Raw genomic sequence first — 18,600 nt, forward strand, 5'->3', positions numbered from 1 at the left:
CGTGTACCACTTGCATGAACACCGCATCCGTAGGGGCTGCCATTGTTGTTTCACAGGCTATGTGACGTCAGAGCACTGAACTGGGAGAACATCTATCTAGGACGAGTTCACGGGTGGGAAGTCACAGGCTTGACTGCTGTTCCAGTGCACTTTCAAAAAAAGCAAACAGGTTGCCTGGAACGTGTCATTAGACCCGCCCTGAGTGAGCGGTCATCAGTCTGCCACTGTTACACCACCGGAGCAGATATAGACAAGAATGACTCTTAAGTGATTGAGATGTTTTGTTGTTGGTTGTAATAATGAACATAGGAGTCATCATTTACTCCCGAAATCTGAGCCGCTGAAGAGGCAGTGGATTACATTTGTTTTTGAAGAGAATGCGCTCTACCTTAATGCGTTTATCTTTGCGCAAATAATTTGTGGTCTCGCTTCACCAACAGAAAAATTTAGTATAAGGTTTTTAATTCATCTTTGCAAATCGTCTTTACTAATAATGTGCTAATTAGCAAGTTTCACGATGAATGCGGGTAAAGTAAACACTCCCTCTGAGAGCGACTCGGAAGAGAGGGGCGGGGTCAGCAGAGCTCATTAACATTTAAAGGAAAATGCTACAAAACGGCTTGCTCTGAAAAGAGCTTGGTTTTGACTGACAGGGTAAAAAAAAGTGTTTTTTACAATAACATTGAGAATTTTTAACCAAACTATGTTTCAGACTTTTCATTAAGATTCTATAGAATCACATCAACTTGTGGAAAATGGGCATCCAATGACCCCTTTAACATCTTCTGTCACCAGGACCGTGTGCGACACTCTTGTTTCTGTCGGACCCCCAGCGGTCTGCAGCTCTTCTTTGGGTTCCAGGGCTGTTATGGAGGCCTGCTCCTGTACATGATATTTCTTGGGGGCAGTAAGTGTCGGAAGGGACACAACCTGACCTTGAGGGTGTGGTCTGGAAAAGAAGATGAAATACAGTGAAACATGGAGAGAAAGAAGCACTTTAAGCAGCAGAGAAGATCAGTTCAAGTGAAGTACAATGCCGAGGCTGAGAAGAGAACCAGAAGTTTAACCAAATTTGTATCAGAACAAAAAGAAAGATAAGGTAGGAACATGCACATACTGTATTTGCGGTCATAACTTTGCCTGCACAAAACATACACACTTCTGTGACATTTTGCTGCACGGTTTGTAAAAGAAAATATGCCAAATAACATAGTTAAAATGATCTGAGGATACTAGACTTTTAGTTGCAGCTGAAAGCCTCATAATATTATACCAAATACTGAATGAGCCAGGTTTTAATTAATTCATTGTTTTTTTTTGTTTTTTTTTTTGTGAACTAAAAAACATAAAAAAGCTTAAGAAATCAATGTTTACATCAACTTAAGTGCAAACTGAAGTGTTTTCCAACACTTAATTGCCTATTAAGTGCAATTACATGAAAATGCATTATAGTTTACATTTGTTAAATTATATTAAGTGCACTTATCTGAACTTTGAGTGCATTTTTTGTCCTACTTTAATGTCCATTGAACAGAAACTTATGTAGATAAAAATATTTGTAATGAGATTGCAATTTGGTACAATTAAAATATATTGAGCCTAAATCTAATCCTATAACAAAGTAAAGTTAAAATCATAAAAAAGTTACAATACATCACAATAAGTCTGTTTTTAAGCATGACAAAAGATTATTAAATAAATAATTATATTAAACACTTTCAATTTCACATTATTACAAATAATATTTTAGTGCACTTAAGTGTGTTAAGAAATATAGTAATGAAAGTGTACTCTCTTTAAGGTCACTTAAGCTACATTTTATTTCATATTATATCATATTATCTGCAAGTAAAACGTAATTAAAAATATACTTTTAAGGTCTGAAGTACACAACAAGTGCACAGTCAATGCAATTAAATGCACTTCTTTTTCACAAAGCTTTGTCAGAGACCGTCAGAAAAAAAAAAAAACTTAAGCATGATAGTATGGGACAAATTAATGCAGCAGGTTTGCATACTCTGGGTTAATGGTTTGCTCAAATCCTAACCCTCAGTATGAGCTATAATAAAAGTGATACTTGGCGTAGCAAACTTCATAAACAAACAAATTCAGCAGAAATCGGCTGGGCTTTCTGTGGAATTCTGTAGGCGTTGATTCTGTGGAGCCCTAGTCGTTACCTCAGTCCCTGGTGTTTTCTTCAGTATACACTTCCAGTTCACATGTAAACAATACTGGCTCTCACAAAGGTTATGTGAGAAAAGCCCGACCTTTCTGAAGTGTGTTTTTGTTCCTCTGCATCAGCCCTTGTCTAACACACTCTCTCACAGAGCTCTGCTTTCAGCTCTGAGGAAGCACACACCACAGCTACTAATGGTTTACTAATGTGCTTTCCTGAGGACCATCGTAAAGCTTCACGGTGCGCTGTGGTAAATGGTTAATTGCGGTTCAAACGGTGCATTACCTGGAAGCCTCAAGGGGTTCTGCTCTTCCGCCAATAATTGCCCGAGGTCTCGGCTGTTGATATGGTGACTGTAGAGGTTGCTGCTGGCAACTAGAACCTGATGGCTACAGGATACGAAGAAATGGACAAACTACAAGAATAGAGGGCCGAGGACAAGGGAGGGGAGGAGAGGGAAAACAGAGAAATAAATGAAAAAAAAAACGAAAGAAAATGGAACAATAAAAAAATAAATGTGAAAGAAAAAAAGGAACAAATAAAAATGGAATTTAACATAACTGCCAAATCCAAAACTCAACATTGTATGGAAACAAATTCCAGTGAAAGAGGACACAAGTAATGATTGTGTAACGTGACAGTGGATTTCTATTCTCATGACTGCTTAAAAACTAGTATGGTGGAATGTTGCAACTTCATGTCCGGTTTTCTTTTGGACATCAGAGTTGCAGTCAAATGCAATGGCTGATATTTTTTAGGACTTTAGATATCAAAGCAAGTGGCAAGCGTTTCTCACAACCATTTATTCTGAGCCAATCTGTACTTTAACCTTTTAACTGATTTAAAATTAGGATTTCAGTGAACACATGTAGTTCAAACAGGTTTCTAGATGAGTTTATCTTGTTAACTACAGTATAAAATCATTTAAAAATAAAGAAAAAAATAAATCCCTACATTCAGCAAGGAAACATTATATTGATCAAAAGTAGCAGTTAACTTATATGTTACAAATATTTCTATTTTATTTCACGAGTTCGCATTTACTTATAATTAATAAAGGTTATGCGTATTTGGCGTGCTGTCCGGGGAGAGAGCTTCCGGGGAGAGGGGTCTGAGCTCGGAGTCCGGCTTAGCCCAAGTGCTCCCCAAAAAGCAATTAGAACGGGACAGCAGTCAGATACGCAAATTTAAGTCTCCCCAAAAAGCTGTGCTTAAATGTTAGATGGGTGCTGGGCGTCCTTTGGTGTATAAATGATACGGCAGTGTCTATTCGAATTCCGTGAAAGCGTCCACTTGAAAGAGAGAGATGGGAACTCCCGCTGGAGATGCGATTATTGCAGCAGTTGGGAAGATCGAAAAGGCTCCTGCGGAAGCATGCACTCCTGCGGCAGTGAGGATAATATGGAAAAGGCTCTTGGGGGAGCTGGCACTGCTGGGGCGGTGAGGAAATGTGGAAGGGCTCCTGCTGGAGCTGATACTGCTGCGGCAGTGTGGAAATGCGAAAAGGCTCCTGCGGGAGCATACTGTGCTGCGTTAGTGAGGATAATACGGAATGGCTACTGCGGGAGCAGACTTGCGAAAAGGCTCCTGCGGGAGCATACACTGCTGCGGCAGTGAGAAAATATGGAAGGGCTCCTGCTGGAGCTGACACTGCTGTGGCATTGGGGGATACGGAAAGGCTCCTGCGGGAGCTGATACTGCTGCGGCAGTGTGGAAATTCGAAAAGGCTCCTGTGGGAGCAAACACTGCTGCGGCAGTGAGAAAATATGGAGAGGCTCCTGCGGGAGCATACACTGCTGCGGCAGTGAGGATAATATGGAAAAGGCTCTTGCGGGAGCTGGCACTGCTGCTGCAGTGAGGGAATACGGAAAAGCTCCTGCGGGAGCAGACACTGCTGCTGCAGTGAGGGAATACCGAAAAGCTCCTGCGGGAGCAGACACTGCTGCTGCAGTGAGGGAATACCGAAAAGCTCCTGCGGGAGCAGACACTGCTGCAGCGGTGGGAAAATATGGAATGGCTCCTGCGGGAGCTGACACTGCTGCGGCAGTGAGGGAATATGGAAAAGCTCCTGCGGTAGCTAACGCGGTTGCGGCGGTGAGGGAATACTGAAAGGCTCCTGCGGGAGCATACATTGCTGTAGCAGTGAGGAAATACAGAAAGGCTATTGTGGGATCTAATACTGCTGCGGCAGTGAGAAAATACGGAAAGGCTCCTGCGAGAGCATACATTGCTGTGGTAGTGAGGGAATGCGGAAAGGCTCCTGCGGGAGCGGGGAAAAAACGGGAGACAGGGCGGCTGGAGTCATCTGTGAAAAAGAGGGTCGGAAAGGAATTTAACTTGGGATTTCCTGAGCTGAAGGAAGGCTAGGAGAGTTTGGTATTGGAGAATAGGTGAATGGAGGTTAAAAATATAAATAAAGTGGCCATATCATATGATAATATCGTGTATTGTCGATCTTACAGGCTGACGATATGACTATTTGAAAAATGACCATATCGCCCAACTCTAGCGGGAGCGAGAACTGCTGCGGCACTGAGGAAATATGGAAAAAGGATCCTGCGGGAGCGGGCACTGCTGCAGCAGTGGGGAAATACAGATGGACGCTCCTGCTGGAGCAGACACTGCTGTGGCAGTGGAGAAAAACCAGATAGAGGCTCCTGCAGGAGCAGGCACTGCTGGGATGCTGGAGTGAGGATGGGCTATTATGGATGGATAAGGGGATGTTAAAGAGGGTTAGCTATGGTGGGTCACAAGTTTGAGTGAAAAGGGAAGGACTGGCGTTAAGGGGGTTGGCTGATGAGGGTTCGGTGATCTTCTTTTATATGGAGTCATTAGGGTATGGCGGAGCAGAGAAGTAATGGGGAGCATGAGAGGAGGAGGAAAGACAGCTGCTGGAGCCGCCTGCAAAGATGTGTTTATGCTTGGGACGGTTCTGGTAGTGGAATAAAGAGAGGGTAAATGGCGGGCATTGGGGCCTGCGCCATTAGTGGAGGAATGCTCACACTTGGGACAGCTCTGGGAGTGGAAGAGAGAGGGGAAAGGAGGGCAATGGCGGACAACGGGGCCTGAGCCAAGGGTGTTCGGAGGGATGGGTAGGGCGGAACATAGAGAAGGAAGGGGGAGCAAGAGAGGAGGAGGAAAGATAGCTGCTGGAGCCGCCTGCGGAGCCGTTCTCACGCTTGGGACGGCTTCTGAAGTGGATGAAAAGAGGGGGAAAGAGAGGGTGAACGGCGGGTATTGGGGCCTGCGCCAATATGAGAGGCAATGTCACACTGGGGTTAGACTGTGGGGCTGCAGGCCATGAGTAGGGGAGAGGGTTGTCGGAAAAGGGTTGTTGATGGGTCTGCACCGCTATCGGAGGCATGCTCACGTTAGCGTCTACTACGGGAGCTGGAGGCCACTGAAAAGGAAAAAGGAGGTAAGAAGTAGCAGGAAGAAAGTAAGGGTCTGGGTTGCAAGTGGAAGCAGCTTCGCACTTGCTTCACGTGTTGTTGGTCACAGGAAGGGAATCCTGAAGACCCTGTGTGCAACCTGCACTACTACCGGAGGCAGCCTTACGCTAGTGTTTACTACGGGAGCTGGAGGCCGCTGAACAGAAAAATGGTTATTAATAGCATGAGGGAGCGGAAGAGTTGTGGGCATGTTTACAAATGGAGGCAGCCTCACGTTTGCTTCAGCTGTTGTAGCTGTAGGCCATGCGAAGGGGTTGGGGTGTGTGATGTCTTGAAGAACCTGTGTAGCCTGCACTGCTAGCAGAGGCAGCCTTATGCTTATGTCTGCTACTTGAGCTGGAGGACACTTAAAAGAAAAAGGGGGGTTAGAAGTAACAGGATGGAAATACTGGGATGTGCAGGCCAGTGTTGCAAGTAAAAGCAGCTTATGCTTGCTTCGGCTGCTGTAGATGTTGGCTGCGGGAAAGTAGAGGGGTTAGTAACATTAGACAATTCCTCAAGCCTTGTCCACATTAATATGTTCCTGTTGAAAAAACATCTTTTCCTCTCGTTTTGACCTTCCAGCCTTTTTAAACGCTCTCCAGAGTGGATAAATTTGAAGATGCTGTTTTCACGTTGTAGTATTGTCTGTAGAAACAGAGGCTTTTGAAAACGAAGCATGTTTAGTCTTGTAACACTCTACCAATAGACATGTTTATAGCAGTAACGTTAACTTGCAGTTATGTGCTATTCACTTTCACATGGTTTCTAAAAATGTATTTTGCATGCTTTTCATATTACAGTCCTAAAAGACAACAGAGAATTTACTCAATTGCTGTCCTGCGCACAACACGAGGGCAGTTGCGTTTTAGATCAATTCTGAGTGACCGCGCCAGTAAATGGGGAAATTTCCATAAATTGATCCTGCCGGAAATTTGAATGAAACTTATGTCTGTATCATCTGAGTGAGGTTTGGACATGCACAGCAAGGCAGGTGTAACGTTAATGGGTTCAGACATTTCAGTGTGGATGACAGCTCTGAAAAAATGCCTTGTTGCCTTCATGGTTGAAAATGGCATCGACATCGGACAGAATTACATCATAACATCGTTTAACAAACTTTAGCAGCGAAACCTGCATTTAAGCAGCTTCACCTGAAAATATTAATTTGCAACACGCGGTCTGCTCCGCTAGTGGAGGCAGCCTCGAACTGCGTTGCGGCCGGAATAGCCACGGTGAAGGGCTGAGCCGCGGCAGGAAGTGAGTGAGGCTTTGCTTCGGTGAGATCTGGGGCGCGGCCCCATTACTTCTCTGGTGGTGTCGAGCGAGGCGAGCTTGGGGCTTTGCACGGTCTATTGGCCGCAGCGTGTGGCTGTTCGAGAAGAGCAGGTGTCGCGATAACGCTTGGTGCTCGGCGGCTGTGTTAGGCGGTATAGGAGTGATCATGGGGCCGGCGAATTGCAGCAGATCTGAAAAATCCCCGGTCTAACGTTAGATCTCTTCGTTGGATGGAAAACTGGGTCTGTGATAAGTTAGCAAACTGCGCGAACCGAATTCTGAAAGTAGAGAGATAACGAAGGTAGGATGTACTTGATTATTTATAGGCGTTTTCTCGAGCTGATTGGTAAACAGTGTAATTGCTGATGATGATGAACTGGCCGTGTTAATTATCCGTGCACGCTCCTCCCGAAATTCGTTTGTGAAACGTCACATAAATGCTGTTCTGTTACAGTAATCTGTTTTATGACAAATTAATTAATTAAAAAGTGATTAAATAATACTACCTAACAGTTTTTCAGTGGCAACTTTTATTACTTGCAGCTCAGGACAGAGGATGTTTGACAGTTAAGGGTTAACACTATAGCAAATTGATCTGTAAAAACTCTATTCTATTATCTAAAACACTCCTTACTGGAAAGGGTACGGAAAAGACCAAAAGAGATTCCAATTTCATTACAAATGTGTAATATTATCAAATAATTTTACAGGCATCATTCATCATTCATACACTCACAAGGCAGAAAGGAAAATCAGAATCAGTTTTAGTTCAGTCAAACAATGAAAAAGCTTTCCACTCACAGGATGTTATTTTATCTGTGGAATACAAATAGAATTCTACAGAATCTTCACACCATTCTTCTGAAGATTCTCTTTTGGAGTTCCACAGAAAAATTAACAAAAGTGTGAGTAAAGAATGACTCAGTTTTCACTTTTTCTCTTTTTAAAAGAATGGTGCACCCCAAAAAAAAAAATTTCGGAAAAACTTAACTCGCTCTCTGAATTTGTTTCTTCATTAGAACAGATTTTGAGAAATTCAGCATTGCATCACTTGCTCACCAAGGATCCTCTGCAGTGAATGGGTGCCGTCAGAATGAGAGTCCAAACAGCTGATAAAAACATGAATATCATGAAATACCATGGAGAGAGGACTCATATTTTAGCTGAAAACAACAGTTTGAGCATAAAAACATCTTGATGGATTTCAGCTTTACCTTCACAAGATGCTAATTAATGGACTGGAGATGTGCTGACTACTGTGACGTTTTTATCAGCCATTTGGACTCTCATTCTGACGGCACCCATTCCCTTCAAAAGACCCATTGGTTAGCAGGTGATTTAATGCTAATTTTCTCCAAATCTGTTCCCATGATATTCACCTACATTCTTGGATGGCCTGAGGGTGAGTAGATTTTCAGCTAATTTTCATTTCTGGGTGAACTATTGTTTGCTTCAGCTGTTGTAGCTGTAGGCCATGCGAAGGGGTTGGGGTGTGTGATGTCTTGAAGAACCTGTGTAGCCTGCACTGCTAGCAGAGGCAGCCTTATGCTTATGTCTGCTACTTGAGCTGGAGGACACTTAAAAGAAAAAGGGGGGTTAGAAGTAACAGGATGGAAATACTGGGATGTGCAGGCCAGTGTTGCAAGTAAAAGCAGCTTATGCTTGCTTCGGCTGCTGTAGATGTTGGCTGCGGGAAAGTAGAGGGGTTAGTAACATTAGACAATTCCTCAAGCCTTGTCCACATTAATATGTTCCTGTTGAAAAAACATCTTTTCCTCTCGTTTTGACCTTCCAGCCTTTTTAAACGCTCTCCAGAGTGGATAAATTTGAAGATGCTGTTTTCACGTTGTAGTATTGTCTGTAGAAACAGAGGCTTTTGAAAACGAAGCATGTTTAGTCTTGTAACACTCTACCAATAGACATGTTTATAGCAGTAACGTTAACTTGCAGTTATGTGCTATTCACTTTCACATGGTTTCTAAAAATGTATTTTGCATGCTTTTCATATTACAGTCCTAAAAGACAACAGAGAATTTACTCAATTGCTGTCCTGCGCACAACACGAGGGCAGTTGCGTTTTAGATCAATTCTGAGTGACCGCGCCAGTAAATGGGGAAAGTTCCATAAATTGATCCTGCCGGAAATTTGAATGAAACTTATGTCTGTATCATCTGAGTGAGGTTTGGACATGCACAGCAAGGCAGGTGTAACGTTAATGGGTTCAGACATTTCAGTGTGGATGACAGCTCTGAAAAAATGCCTTGTTGCCTTCATGGTTGAAAATGGCATCGACATCGGACAGAATTACATCATAACATCGTTTAACAAACTTTAGCAGCGAAACCTGCATTTAAGCAGCTTCACCTGAAAATATTAATTTGCAACACGCGGTCTGCTCCGCTAGTGGAGGCAGCCTCGAACTGCGTTGCGGCCGGAATAGCCACGGTGAAGGGCTGAGCCGCGGCAGGAAGTGAGTGAGGCTTTGCTTCGGTGAGATCTGGGGCGCGGCCCCATTACTTCTCTGGTGGTGTCGAGCGAGGCGAGCTTGGGGCTTTGCACGGTCTATTGGCCGCAGCGTGTGGCTGTTCGAGAAGAGCAGGTGTCGCGATAACGCTTGGTGCTCGGCGGCTGTGTTAGGTGGGATAGGAGTGATCATGGGGCCGGCGAATTGCAGCAGATCTGAAAAATCCCCGGTCTAACGTTAGATCTCTTCGTTGGATGGAAAACTGGGTCTGTGATAAGTTAGCAAACTGCGCGAACCGAATTCTGAAAGTAGAGAGATAACGAAGGTAGGATGTACTTGATTATTTATAGGCGTTTTCTCGAGCTGATTGGTAAACAGTGTAATTGCTGATGATGATGAACTGGCCGTGTTAATTATCCGTGCACGCTCCTCCCGAAATTCGTTTGTGAAACGTCACATAAATGCTGTTCTGTTACAGTAATCTGTTTTATGACAAATTAATTAATTAAAAAGTGATTAAATAATACTACCTAACAGTTTTTCAGTGGCAACTTTTATTACTTGCAGCTCAGGACAGAGGATGTTTGACAGTTAAGGGTTAACACTATAGCAAATTGATCTGTAAAAACTCTATTCTATTATCTAAAACACTCCTTACTGGAAAGGGTACGGAAAAGACCAAAAGAGATTCCAATTTCATTACAAATGTGTAATATTATCAAATAATTTTACAGGCATCATTCATCATTCATACACTCACAAGGCAGAAAGGAAAATCAGAATCAGTTTTAGTTCAGTCAAACAATGAAAAAGCTTTCCACTCACAGGATGTTATTTTATCTGTGGAATACAAATAGAATTCTACAGAATCTTCACACCATTCTTTTGAAGATTCTCTTTTGGAGTTCCACAGAAAAATTAACAAAAGTGTGAGTAAAGAATGACTCAGTTTTCACTTTTTCTCTTTTTAAAAGAATGGTGCACCCCAAAAAAAAAAATTTCGGAAAAACTTAACTCGCTCTCTGAATTTGTTTCTTCATTAGAACAGATTTTGAGAAATTCAGCATTGCATCACTTGCTCACCAAGGATCCTCTGCAGTGAATGGGTGCCGTCAGAATGAGAGTCCAAACAGCTGATAAAAACATGAATATCATGAAATACCATGGAGAGAGGACTCATATTTTAGCTGAAAACAACAGTTTGAGCATAAAAACATCTTGATGGATTTCAGCTTTACCTTCACAAGATGCTAATTAATGGACTGGAGATGTGCTGACTACTGTGACGTTTTTATCAGCCATTTGGACTCTCATTCTGACGGCACCCATTCCCTTCAAAAGACCCATTGGTTAGCAGGTGATTTAATGCTAATTTTCTCCAAATCTGTTCCCATGATATTCACCTACATCTTGGATGGCCTGAGGGTGAGTAGATTTTCAGCTAATTTTCATTTCTGGGTGAACTATTCCTTTAATTGGAACTAGCTAAATGTTTAAGACAGTGAAGTTAAAGACTGAGGGTCAATGAAAGCTGAGCCTAGATTTATTTAGAGAGCTAGTGTGGAATGAGATGAGAAGCATGTGGTTAAAAGGAAACAAAAGTTGAAACTCGTCAAATAAAGTGAGGGGTTCGACAACTAAATGAGCATAATTGGGGAAGTCAATGCATAAAATGAGCATGCCATAATCAGAGATGAAAGGAGGAGAAGAAGAAAGAGAGGAGAGGAGGAGAAATGTTAACGACTTTCCAAAAGAAAGTGGTCAAGGCCGTTTACATGTTAGAAGAATAAACAGACAGTGTCTCTGACCTTAATGCAGTACACAGTGATACACTAATGATGCACTAATGAGCTGAATTCACATTCCTGCCGCCAAGCCAACCATGCACTCATCTAACCCAGGAAGTGGCTCATAGTGAACATGAGCCACCTTAGTGTCTCTTCACTTTCATTCCCATAAAGAAAATGCTCAAAGCCACCAAAATAGGGCCCAGATGGAAAAAGCGAAGAGGAAGCAATGTAAATATTTGCAAGCAAAGTGGTTGATTCAGACTCAAGAATGCTGTAGCTGGCTGTGAGGTGTGGCTGAGGTGTACCTAGTGCGTTTTGCCCTGCAGCTGTCATTGAGCTGGTGGGAGGGGCTCCCGGGGGCCGCGGCGGGCCGGAGCAGGGCCCGGCTGGGGGAGGATCCCACACTGAGAGAACGGGATTGTGGAGATGACGGAGGCAGAGGGGGAGAGTGGGAGTGACCCGCGGGGCGAACGAACGGCCAGGGGAGAGCCCTCTGCTCCTCCCGAACCACTGCGGAACAGAGGAAGTGCAATCAAAGATTTATGAATTATGATTCCGCTTTCTGATTCCTTAACAGTCCATTTAAGGGACAGATATGTGAAAAAGTGAAAGACTAACTTGTCTCAGTCTAATTTGGGATTAGGAAATGAAATCAAATAAATTCCACTGCCCATCCTCTCCGGATACCTGGAATCTGTGTTATAAGTAACCCAGGCACATTGTTTTGCCATTTTTATAGCATAACCACTATCAAACCGATGAAAACGTCAGATCTTTCAATGTTTCTCTATGGCGCTGAAACCTAAAGATGTCCGAGTTCAGGTCTCTGTGCAGCTGATACTCAACTGCCATTGGCTCATCTGCGACCGAGGGGAGGGGCTTACCAATAGGTCAATTCCATTGCCTCACTATAAATTACTGGCTCATTACAGTCACTAGTTCAGAAATGAGACTACACTGGCTGTGCTTCATAGCTGAAGCCGAGTCATTTGTTCAATTGGACTACACTGGTGAAATGATATGTTTGTAATTCCCCTAAACAGAACTCATTGAATCGAACAACCAGACTACACAGTTTGTGCTGTACATTTTTGAATCTCTAAAAAGAATTTGTTCAGGAATCAGACCATATTGATTGTCTTGTATGTTTTCGGGTGGCTAAATGTATCTGGCTCATAAAAGTCATTTGTTACACTATATGTTTCTGATTCAGAACTGGTTCATAAGAGTCATTTGTTTATGAGTCAGACTACACTAGTTTTTAATTCATTCGTTCTGTATGTTTCTTGCACTGTATGCCTATGCTTCATTAAAAAGAACCACCTAGTAATAGTCATTAGTTCAGGAATCTGAATCACTTCCGCATGAACCTTTAAAATGCCATTCCAATCCAGTATTTTGAAGAATGACACCGGCTCTAAATAAGAACTTTTTTTGTTCCACCTTGTTACCTGTATACTTAGTGACTGGATTGTGACAAGGCCTCTAAAGTAACTGACCAAATCAAGACATTTAATGAACAATGGGAGGCCTGTTTCCAGATGAAACTATTTATTACAGTGGCTGGATGATGTCAGTATTCAGCTAGTTGGTGTTAATGTCTGCTACTAGGGACTGTATTGTGCCAACCCACCTTCTCTTTCCATTAGTGAATAGGGTTTGATCTCTCCCTCTGGCTTTTTTGGGGGAACTTTTTTCAATTGGACCGCTGTAAAAAAAGAGCATTGTGGTCAGAAAGAGCCAACGGAAACAACCGGTAGAGGATAAGTCTGGAGTTCAGCAAGCAGTTAAACAGCACACACAAATATATTAATATCCATGGGCATAATGCATATATCGATTATCATTCCACTGCACTTTGGGGAAACATATAGCACTTATCTATAATTGGATTTTAAAGGGGAACAGCAAGGGATCTTGTAGGGGAGTGAGTAGGTAAGCGAGTTGTTGGGACTGATTGATGTGGGCAGAGGTTATGGAGGTCTGTTTGCAAAGGAAGAGTGTATAATGAGTGGACTTGAATATACAATAAGGGAGTGATAAGTAAGGTGGAACTGGGTCACTGTGGGGTAGGGGAGGGGAACAACAGATATTCAATGTCCTTACAAAAATCCATACATCCCCTGATCTGTCGAAGGGGAGGGAGGTGTTCCTTGATAGATTTCAAGAGAGAAAAGCACTTGAACAATGAGCGTTTGGAGTTGTTTGAATGTTAAACTCAGTGTAGGGTTGCTATCAACTATAAACAGCCCAGATCTGGGCTGGGTGAGTCATTTATACACATTAATAAATGCATTGCAAATGTTTTTGCCAGGAACAAAGATTCCATATCATAGAAAACAACAGAACAGGTCATGATTTAGATCAGGAAATACACCAGATTTAATATAGATATATATTAAGATATAATATAGATATAGAAGCACTAAAAATATTAAACAAAAAAAAGAACCAAGAGAGAGCTATGAGCATTGTGGACAAGCGCAACAAAGACAGATTTATTATTTATTTTTTTAATCGTGGAATTGTCTAAAATGTAATTTGTTTGCAAGGCAGCAAAAGAATATTGTTTTAGAGTTTTAGAGAAACTCATAAGTTCTGGACTCCTTTTTTCCTGCATTAAATTTTAATTATTTTTTTGATATTTTATATTCAATTTTATTTCAGTCATTTTTGTACTTTTTGTACTTCAAAATGTTTTAAAAATGACTTCAGCTTTTCCATGTAATATTTATATTTTATTTTATTTTCATATTAATTAAAAAAAAACGTTTTTAAATATATTTTTAAGCTAACAATTACAGCAATGTTTTAAAATAATGCAAAATACAGTTTCATGGCCAATATATACATACATACATGTACATGTCTGTATGTTCAGTGGTTCGAGCTGAATTACCTGCAGACATTTGAGGAAGAAAAGAAAAAAAGAAAAAGAGGAGGAATTTCAATGCAGTGCCGCCTTGCACGTACTATAACGAGGAGAATGGGAGGTTGAACACTGGCACAGATCCAGAACAACATTCCCAACCCACAGAACAACAGAGATGCAGTCAGGCATTACCTGATCTACTCGGGAAGAATCCACTGAACACCACAAAGTTATTCACCTGAGAGGAACAAGTGTGACATCATAACAATTAAGTTTTGCAACGGCCATATACACACCTCATATTTTGAGGAAATCACTATTGTATAAAATCTGTATTGTGTGCAAATACAAACGCTCACACGTCATGCACATAATCCATATCACGATTTACACCCAAGACATAACATGTAATTATAGTATCTGAAGAAGTCGTTTTCATCAAGTAGTGTAATCCTGTTTGTTTCAAGTACAGTTTGCATTTCTGAAAAGAGTAACAGTGTGTTCTCCTAACCAGGTGTGACTCAATTAACTGTAAAGGAATAAGCTTTTAAAATCTCACTCCGGATAACACCAAACATGCTCTGATTGGCTGTGATTGTTTTGCACCATGCAGCACTTTCACTTTAAAAGGGAGGTCATACCTGAGGCACGCTGTTCTTGAGATCATAGTGCTTTTCTAGAAATGACAGGAATTTAGGAGAAGGTCTATCGTACGCCATCAGTTCAGGCTCCACCCGTTTGTGCTGTTCAATCAGAGATTATGATCAGGACAGGAAAACATGAGTCACAAAAACAAGCAGGACTCTTTACCTACTAGCAAATATGAACGGGTTTTTACACCAACCTGTCAACTGGAAATCACAAAAATAGATATTTGGACAAATGTTCCGGCTGCTCTTTTCCACACAAGCCTCAAAAACTCAAAAAACAGCAGAAAAAAAAGTCCATACAAATAATGCACCATATTCTATGCATAAAACATCCTTGTCTGAGAAATACACAAAATATATGAATTTTAAGTTGTTATTCAATGTATATCTGAATAAAACTTAAGTATTTTAACAAAAATCTAACCTTACACCGTAGCACTCAAATCTTACTTGAAACACAAGGTTAAAAAACACAGAAAAGCCAATGGTCTTGTTGGGGCAAGTTTAAATATGTGCACTTGCAAATGAGTTTTTATGGTGAAGGGGGAAATTATCTGGGAATAAAGAATAATATTTCAGCTTGTTCTGATTTTTTAGACGTGGAAAAAAGAGGATGAATAATATTGACCACTTTCATGATACTTCTATGACGCTTTTTGTTGCTTGTTTTTATTATATGGTAAAAAAAGCAGCATGATCCTTCTTTGAAACATCTCCTTTTGTGTTCCCCGCAAGCAAGAAAGTCACATGGTTTGGACTGAAACGAGGGAAGGTAAAATGACAGGATTTCTGGGGAAAACTAGTCCTTTAATAAATGAGGCCGCTGACAGACACTCACTTTCAGCATGCAGTCAAAGAGCTGGAGCCCGTAGCCATGTCTCTGCAGAGTCTCTGTCACATAGAAATCCAGCACACACAATGGCTCGGTCTCCAAATGCGCCCCCCGTTGGTCCTGGATGCAATTACAACACGCTGCTGCATCAAGTTTAAAATTATTCAATTACCAACTCAATAATGAGCAAACACTCACAAGTAAAAACAGCTTCTTGTAGCCAACCTTCAGAAATCCAACAATAACACCCCTCCCGCTGGTGAAGCGAAAGACAGGAAGAGCGAGTCAAAGACAGTTATTAGCATCAGACGAGGATGTGTTTACATGTAATGGAAATAAAAAAAACAGAAAGGAGAGAAGCAAGATGTATTGACATGTAAATAGATCAAATCTGAAGCACAGGCTTAGGGAGGGATAGAGAAAGCAGGCGAACCCGTTCTGTTCTCCATCTTTCAGGAGGTAGAGATGGTGTCTGGTGGCCTGGAGCTTCGCAGCACTGGTTATAGGAGCAGGCAGCTGCTGGGCCTGAGGAGACACACACACACACACACACGACATGATGACAAACTGAAACTGACACTGAATGACATCTGCAAGCTCAAAACGAGACAAAGGACAGTCATTATAACCTTAGCGGAAGCTTTGCCCAGCTCGTCTATAACTGTGCTGATCTGAAGAAGAGGATCTGGTCTGGAGAACAAAGAACAGGTATGTTAGGAATCTCAAAAGTTAATTCACATATATGATTCCAGTCATGCAGGTCATAGCGGATGGGTACACATATACAATGCATAACTGTTTGGTTTGCAAGCTGGAATCATATATAGCTTTTCAACAGTTTTTCAATAGCCTACGGCAATATCAAGGCGGTCAATGCCTGATATAATTAAATATTCATATAAACGAGAGCAGTTTTTGTCCTGTGTTGACATATTATATATTAAAACATTTGGGTGGGATATATCAAATGGCTTGTCCTATTTTTTTAAAATAGCCAATAGGGTGTTGCTACGTTACAGATGTGAATCATGGTTCTCTGCAAACTTCCAGGGGGCCCCAGTAAGTAGTTGTATTAATATAATCTTAATTAAGATGTATCAATAAATTAACATATGCACATATTATTTTAGAGTTTATACATGAGATATCAGCTTCAAAATGAGGGCCTTTGAATACTGTCTTTGACAAAAGAGATCCTTGAAGTCCAAAAGACGAGGCTGAATCCAGCTCTTATTCGCAGCTTCTGATTGACACTATCCGTTCCACCTTAAAAAACCACGCCGCTTCAGTGTCAGTTAGCTTCTTATTCACTCTCAACTAGGGAACGTGCAGCCTTTTTCATGCTTTTTTAAGGGATTGTGTTGCTTTTGTGTAGATTTTTGGAATTAAATAATAATAAACTATTTTGAGATGCAAATAACACTGCTTTATAAGCAAAAATGGACTGTAAAAATATAAAGGCACAAAATAGCTACAGCTTGGATCCAGAAGATACAGTTTTTAAGGTAGTGCAATTTACAGTATTTACAAATATGCATGCATTTTATCATTTAAGTTGTAGCTGGCATAATCACTAGTCACCTCGGGATATTGAAATTCGTAATAACTCTTTGAATTATATATTTTTTTTAAATTAATGTACAAGAGAAAAATCACACGGTCCCTAAGTAGAACTGATGGCATGTTTAAATAATTATAAGATAATGCAATTATATTTTATGTGCCTTTCTATTTTTAGTCCATTTATAAAGCAGTGTTATTTGCACTTCAAAATTGTTTATTATTATTTTATTCTGAAAATAGACACAAAAGCAACACAATGCCTTAAAAAGCATGAAAAAGAGAATAAGCCGCATGGTCCCTAGTTGAGAGTGAATAAGAAGCTAACTGACGTGTACATCGCGTCTTTTAAGGTGGAACTCAGAAGCTGCGAATAAGAGCTTGATTCAGCCTCGTGTCCAAAAGATGGGGAAACTTCTAAAGAACATCTGATCTGATAAGAAACAATATGCAAGTTTAAATGGGACTTGTCACAGCACTTACATGTTGCTTTTTTGTTTGTTTGTTTTGATTGATTTTATTGTCCTGTATATAATTTGTATGTCATTTTGGATAAAAGCGTCTGCTAAATAATTAATGTAAATCCTTCACTTGATTGCTATATGAAACTATTTTTTTGTAAAGTTCAGAATATTTATCTATTATTACTATTGTTATTTATAAATATTTTTTATTTATTATTATAAGATTTACACACACACACACACATATATATATATATATATATATATATATATATATATATATAATTTATTCATTATAAAATGTTTATCTATTAGAAAATTCTTATTATAATCTATAATCTATCTATCTATCAACAGCATGGTGAGATTTCTTATTGTGTAATTACAGTAAAGTATGTGCCTGTCTTGCTGAATCAGCATCGTTCAGATTAAACCAATGGCAGATTCAATCAGACTAATGTCTGATTTGAGCCGCATTTGCATCCTCTGACGTCAAGCTCTGCATACAGCAACACAATTGAGAGGGAGGCTCATCTTTACGGGAAAAAGACAGGAAACGACTGTGTAAACCACTGCTACAAGACAAAAGCAGTGCATGCTGCACACAGATGCCACCCATCTCTCACACATTAATAAAGCACACATTAATAAAGCAGACAGTACCTCCCATGCGCTCTCCGACCTGCACTCAAGCTGTTATCCAGCACTGTAATTCTCTCGGGGAAGAGCGCGTTCATGTCGAATGGGAAATCCATTGGAAGGACAGATGTGAAATCTTGAGACAATACTCTACTAATGCCCTGCAGCAGATTCAGATGCATCAATCACAGTGCACTTCAGACAGCAGTTCAGCAGCAAGCTGCTTTAAAGGCACAGCTTTAGAGCGCTGTTATCGATGCTGTTTCTGTCCTCCCATTGTGTCTGTGTCACTCCCTTCCCTCACTAGTGCGCACTGGAGGAGCGCTAGTGGTCAGCAGTAGTACACCGTGCACACGCCTGCAGGATTCAACACCTGTATGTACACATGTATCGTATTTCTGATTTCCCCTTGCAATGTTTTAAGAACATTTAACTTTATCTCTT

General features: G+C 41.0%; 1 protein-coding gene across 4 annotated transcripts; it reads right to left on the reverse strand.

Moving 5' to 3' along the window:
• Positions 1-115: 115 nt before the first annotated feature.
• LOC132104418 (alpha-tubulin N-acetyltransferase 1-like) lies at positions 116-18,479 on the reverse strand. 4 transcript variants are annotated; one of them, XM_059509877.1, is made up of 11 exons: positions 18,181-18,477; positions 16,123-16,183; positions 15,927-16,018; positions 15,692-15,749; positions 15,500-15,613; positions 14,653-14,754; positions 14,204-14,249; positions 12,773-12,847; positions 11,445-11,649; positions 2,462-2,565; positions 116-949 (listed from the first exon to the last, which is right to left on the reverse strand). In XM_059509877.1, exons 1-11 carry the CDS (start codon positions 18,336-18,338, stop codon positions 867-869), a joined length of 1,098 nt encoding a protein of 365 aa, XP_059365860.1. In that variant the 5' UTR covers positions 18,339-18,477; the 3' UTR covers positions 116-866. The 4 variants fall into 4 exon arrangements, with proteins under 4 accessions (XP_059365860.1, XP_059365863.1, XP_059365862.1 ...); XM_059509880.1 differs by lacking the exon at positions 116-949 and adding an exon at positions 13,246-13,291 and having other exon boundaries at positions 18,181-18,479; XM_059509879.1 differs by lacking the exons at positions 116-949; positions 2,462-2,565 and adding exons at positions 10,379-10,904; positions 13,246-13,291 and having other exon boundaries at positions 18,181-18,478.
• Between the last annotated feature and the right edge of the window lie 121 nt (positions 18,480-18,600).

Source organism: Carassius carassius, chromosome 25, assembly GCF_963082965.1.
Source record: "Carassius carassius chromosome 25, fCarCar2.1, whole genome shotgun sequence".
Taxonomy (NCBI): Eukaryota; Metazoa; Chordata; class Actinopteri; order Cypriniformes; family Cyprinidae; genus Carassius; species Carassius carassius.

Coding starts and splice junctions, on each gene's coding strand:
- LOC132104418 (XM_059509877.1), bottom strand. CDS start 18,338: ATGCATCTGAATCTGCTGCAGGGCATTAGTAGAGTATTGTCTCAAGAT. Junction 15,750..15,926: donor AAAGATGGAGAACAGAACGG/GTTCGCCTGCTT, acceptor TCGCTTCACCAG/CGGGAGGGGTGTTATTGTTG. Junction 950..2,461: donor GAACCCCTTGAGGCTTCCAG/GTAATGCACCGT, acceptor CTTCTTTTCCAG/ACCACACCCTCAAGGTCAGG.